General features: G+C 33.3%; 1 protein-coding gene across 2 annotated transcripts in view; it reads left to right on the top strand.

Annotated features, from left to right (window-relative positions):
* LOC106477773 (protein SSUH2 homolog) overlaps positions 1 to 6,031 on the top strand; it is a 56,013-nt gene that overhangs the window by 12,636 nt on the left and 37,346 nt on the right. For both annotated transcript variants that reach the window (XR_002609801.1, XM_022381510.1), the window contains exons 2-3: positions 647 to 751; positions 4,872 to 4,944. Coding sequence is in view for 1 of the 2 variants with exons in the window: in XM_022381510.1 (XP_022237218.1) it covers positions 647 to 751; positions 4,872 to 4,944 (178 nt within the window). In the remaining variant the exon portion in view is untranslated. The remainder of the gene's footprint in view (positions 1 to 646; positions 752 to 4,871; positions 4,945 to 6,031) is intronic.

The following is a 6,031-nucleotide window of genomic DNA, read 5'->3' as shown; positions in this document are numbered from 1 at the left end:
TATAGCGAACAAAATAAACAAATAAACAAACTTTCTCTTTTATATATATAGATTATCTAATACACAGTATTAACCAATCATGAAATTTAAGGAACAGTTGTTGTATTAACTCCACGTTTTGCATTACATCTTCGGGAACACCTCTTACGGTCGTTCAATACTGTTCTTTACTTCAGTGAGCTTTGGGTAAATTAAACGGACTCGAGAGACAGCCGGTGGTTAGCGTGCTAGGCTGTGTACCGTAGGTTCCGTAGTTCTTGCCCTGTTACCACGCACAAACACACAAAGCGATTCGCATTATAGAACCGTGTGTGTGTGTGTTATAAGAGTGACGGTTAAGTCCCACTATTCGATTAGAAGAGCCCAAGCGGTGGCTGGAATTAACTAGTTGTCTATCGCTTCAAAATTAGGGATGGCTAGCGCAGGTAACCCTGGAGTAGCTTTTTTTCGCGAAATTCAACAATTTAATACAAATGTTATCTAATACCTCACATTTGGCTTTCTCGTATTTTTTTTTCACTATTAATATTTTATTTCAGACCCTGTCTCTGTTTGACCGAATAGTCTAAATATGTTTCTGAAAGAAGTAAAGTATGTTAAAGTTGACTTTTTTTTTTCACCTGTTTTTTATTTTCTTTCCATTAAGTTACTCCACCACCAGATGCCATTGACGATGAACCGGAACCTACAGCACCACCCGTGGAACTCATGGACAAAGTTGATGGATATGAATACGTGTCGTTTGACGTGGGTGAGTTTTGTACTTTTTACCGCTTTTAAAACTTTTTTTCCAGGTAACGTATCAACATTTACTAAGAGATAAGCTACTCAGGTGACATAACCAGATTCTGTACACGCTGCCTGATGTTTACGGACTTACAACGCTAAAGTTCGATTCCCTGCAATGGACGTGGCTGTGGTTATTGGAATTGGAAATTAGTAAATCATGATTTTTACGGAATAGTACCCTGTCAGAGTTCTTGCGGAAATAGTACGTTTTCCTGCTTTCTTACAGAATGTTTTATATTTCGTTATCGAATAGTAATGATTATATTATTTAAAATAATACCTATATTAGTTGCTAGTAGCAATATAAGTAGGCTTATCTTTATAGTGGACCACATTATGGGATATCCTAAGTAAGCTTCGCCTACGTCACATTATTGAAAACCTGAGATATGAAAGATTGAAAATAGTAAATTTATACTTTTCAGTTTTTCTTATTCATAGTGTTTCCAAATTTTAGTTTGTTGTTTTCTTGATGTTAGGGATAACGTCAATCTGCCAGTCACAAGGTAAAGTATTTGTTGACGGCTTCAATTTCACTGACAATGAATGCTCGGAAAAATTACCCGACAGATAAAACCACAAATGTTGAAAGAGAAAGAATATATGGGACATCTTTAGTTGTGTGATTTTCAGTTATTCTTTGAGCAAAGTTTAAAAGAGACAAAATTAAATTTATATTGTGCACCCATACTTCTTAAATAGCTATACTTAAAGAAGAGTAATCCCCCGGTGAGACAGCGGCAAGTCTCTGACTTACAGCGCCAAAATCTGGGGTTCGATTCTCTGCGGTTGACACAGCAGATAGCCTAATGTTTTTTGTTCTTAAAAACAAACAGTAAACTTAAAGAAGAATAAAATAACGTATTTTTAATATTCATGATGAAGATAGATTAAGCTTTTTTATTTATTTATTTACAGGAAGTATAGATCATGAAGAAGAACTGAATTATAACTCTGAAGTTAAAATACTTCAACAGTCACAAGTTAACAAATTAATTTTATTTCACAACTTAAAATGTTGAAAATGTATATAAAGTTAAACTGTGGGAAGATGTAATAAACTTCATATTTCAGACATACATCATTCAATTTTATAATTAGAAACATTTTGAACATTGCAATGCTTAATGTCATATTTCGTTCTTATACCAGCATAAGTGCAGTGTGTCAGTAACTAACAATTACAATAATTATAAAATCATAAACCAATTCCACAATAAACATCCGTCAAAAACAAAATTAGCAAATTTCATAACATTACGTATTTGGTAAGTGAAGTAAAGGGTTAAGAATTTAACGGTTCATATGCTAGTTTGTTGATAAAAGTTTGAACCATTGACCAAATGGAAGACACTTTTTTCTTTCCTTTAGAAACTTCTTTCCACCTTTTTGGATTTAAATTGACAATTCAAAGAAAACGTTTCATAATTCTAGTATATTTGTGTAACACTAAAAACTACTTGTATGTCTGTAAAGCACTGTAATGTAGAGAAATTAAATTAAGATTATCAAACACAAAGCACAGAAGTTTAAACTTGATTTTAAAATAAAGCCATGGTTTGGTATATATAATCATATTTTAAATAGTATGCTACAAAATCTCATTTTTCATTGGATTCAATTTTAAACAGCTGTTTGGTTAGGTTATTATATACACCTGATACTAAATACATTTAAACCAGCATACCATGAAAAAGTAATAACAAGTAGATGTCTGACTAGCTGGTAACGTAAATTATTGAAAGTGTCAGTACTCTTTCAATTTTACAATATACGTGAAACCTTGGGGTAAAATCTAAAATACGTTCTAACCATAGACTAAACGTTGGAAAAACTCCATAGATGAAACAATTTTAGATCGGTATGCTATGTGGAAAAAACAGAAATATGCAAGTAATACGCAATGGGCCTGGAATGAAGTCTCTGTAAGTTTCAGTACTCTTTCAATTTTACAATATACGTGAAACCTTGGGGTAAAATCTAAAATACATTCTAACCATAGACTAAACATTGGAAAAACTCCATAGATGAAACAATTTTAGATCGGTATGCTATGTGGAAAAAACAGAAATATGCAAGTAATACGCAATGGGCCTGGAATGAAGTCTCTGTAAGTTTCTGCGTACAGCATTTCCATTTGCAGCCACACAAAACCCAAAAGTGACTGGTAGTTATAGTTTAATCCTAGAATATGAAAACAATTGTTGAAAACAGATATTTAAAGGGTGTTCCTAAAACGTAAACAGTAGTAATAAATATGATAGGAGAATCATGAATATGTATATTCCACACCGAAATGAGCACGTAATATGAGGTTTGAGTATTTCGAAATTCTTATATGGAAAGGCGCTTTCCAAGACAGGACAGGCAAAAGAACATACCGTACTGTGGACATTACAAAGTCTGTAGAAATTTTGACAAGGACTGAAATTGACTACGCTTGAATCGATACATTTGCTCAGTTAAGCACAAGTACAAATTTCCAAGTACGGTAACTATAACATATATATACTAAGCCTAATGTATAACATGAAACAAAATTGTTGTTGTTTTTGGAATTAAGCACAAAGCTACACAATGGGCTATCTGTCCACCACGGGTGTCGAAACCCGGTTTCTACGGTATAAGTCCGCAAACATACCGCTGTGCTGCTGGGGGGGGGGGGTAAACAAAATCAAAGTTATCCAAAAGCACCCAAGTATTACATAAATGCTATTACTATTAAAACATGAAATTACGCCAAATAGACATGTTTTCTTCAAGAACAGTAAATATCTTAAAATAACATATCAAAATTCTAATACTGAGGCTAAGTAATGACAAACCAAATTTAAGAACCAAGCCGTAATAAAAAAACTTAAAGATACATGGGTTTACGCACTTGTCAAGGTTACAAGCGACATCTCTACATTGAATTATTTCAGTAAATATATCATTTTTTAAATATATATTCCTATATAGAATTTTTAATTGTGTCTTTTCCGAGATTAAAATTAAGTTTTTTTGTTTCATGTTTAAATGAAATTAAATTAAAATGGTTCACATATTATACAAAAGTGTTGTTAGTGGCAGCACTAGTGATACAGGACAAAATATTCACGTATACGCTAAACAGAGTAAAAAATCACATCGTAAATCTGTATTTCGTTTATTTCAGACAATGTCTTGACAACGCCAACATCCTAACGTTATCTTTCAAACCCAGAAATTGGTGAAACTTTTGGAGGAATTAATTTACTATCAGCCACAAGCAACGTACGATATTGAAACTAACCATTAATGAATTAACGCACTTGACAAAACTCACAATTTAGTTTTAACGGTAAAAATATGATTTCAGTATTTTTTAAAAAACGAGGCCTAAATGCTATAGATGCTTTGGAGAACATAGTACACTAATGGAGGACATGGTACACTAATGGAGAATATACTACACTAACGGAGAATATAGTACACTAATGGATAATATAGTACACTAATGGAGAATATACTACACTAACGGAGAATATAGTACACTAATGGAGAACATGGTACACTAATGGAGAATATACTACACTAACGGAGAATATAGTACACTAATGGAGAACATGGTACACTAATGGAGAATATACTACACTAACGGAGAATATAGTACACTAATGGATAATATAGTACACTAATAAATATTTTAAGGATACCTTTTTAAATCTAAATTCATGGGGAAGAAAATTCGCCCTTCTCATTTTTTATTTTGAAACTAGACTGCGAAGTTTTTTGCTCAATCAAACATTAACATGTATTAACCTACTTTAAATTATGCTAGGGGGTGTAAAATGATTTGATTTCTAAGTTTTTAAGGTATATAAACAAAATCTGATATATATGCCGCATGGAGCTTTATTTCAGAAAATGTGAATGTTTAGGCAAGTAATCATTTTGTATTATGATGTACAGAATTATTATAATTTAGTGAATTTACAGGTTAAGGAAGTATACTCCGTAAAATAAAAGATGGAACCATCGATAATAATCTATATGGAAAATATCCCGTATACGACACGCATAATTATGGATTTTTTTACAGTATTTCTCTCCTATTTCAGTCGAAGTTCCACCACCAACGATGACCTTTCCCAAAAAGGAAGAGGAAGAACCTGAGCGGGCCTCACCCCCCAGGTTAGATCTGCTCTTTATAACGGTTCCTTTGTTTAGGTTTATAAGATAGATGCGTTATTTGTTTCACCTGCATAGAAACATTTCCAGTTTAAAAACCCATTTTTTTAACAGCTTTTGTACCGTAAGATGGATTTGTGTGATTAAAAAAATTCACGTTCGGTGTGAAACATAACGCGCAGTGCCGTTTTGTATTGACAGGATAAAAACAAAATAAACCAAAAAATTTTTGATAGAAGAAGTCTCATCTTCCTGGATGATTAATATATCTAACTGTACAGGATTACTTCTGAGCCTACCACCACTTTGGTGGACATGGGGAAATGACTAAATCCTTGACCACTGTTTGTCGGCTCACCTTGTGTGTGCGTGTGTGCGCGCACGCAGTTATGCTCATTTATACAACTGATACACTTTATCTGAGAACGCTCGTAACAATTTCCATTCTTGTTTTTAATGAAATTAATATCTGAAAATTAAAACTTTGAAATTGACAGTATATTTAAAAAACTGTGTATATGCTCTTGAAAGGGCATTCATAAACCCTACTATTATCGGAAGAGTTTAAATGCGTGTTAAATTAATGTGAAAGACTGTTACTTTTCAATAATTGGAATAGACAATCGGTAGAAAACAAATCACTAAAGTCGAACTAGTGTATTTAAGTGTTTTACACTCACAAAAAAGAAACCTATCATTCTATTGGTATTTGAAGAATTTGTAACATTTCACTACAATTTAATTCATCGTATTGTTAGCCGACACTGGGCAGCTAGTACATAATTGAATAAACAGAGTTGTTTAAACATTTATTTAACAACAAGTAAAAGCTTGGAACGGTCTATTCATTCATTGGGGGGGGGTGTCTTTGAGCCAGACTAGTTTTGGAGAATTCCGCTCCTCATCAGTGACCCTGGACATTACCACCAATGAAATATGAGACCAAACCAAGCCTTTATAGTAGTGGGGTATCGAAAATCGAACTGGTGTATTTAAATGTTTTACACTCGCAATAAAGTTGGTGGTAGTGTCCGGGGTCACTGATGAGGAGTGGAATTCTCCGAAACTAGTATGGCTCACAGACACACCC

This window comes from Limulus polyphemus, unplaced genomic scaffold (genome assembly GCF_000517525.1).
Source record: "Limulus polyphemus unplaced genomic scaffold, Limulus_polyphemus-2.1.2 Scaffold169, whole genome shotgun sequence".
NCBI classification, from domain to species: Eukaryota; Metazoa; Arthropoda; class Merostomata; order Xiphosura; family Limulidae; genus Limulus; species Limulus polyphemus.
Note: the sequence above shows the minus strand (reverse complement) of the source record. Positions and strands in the feature narration are given on the sequence as shown.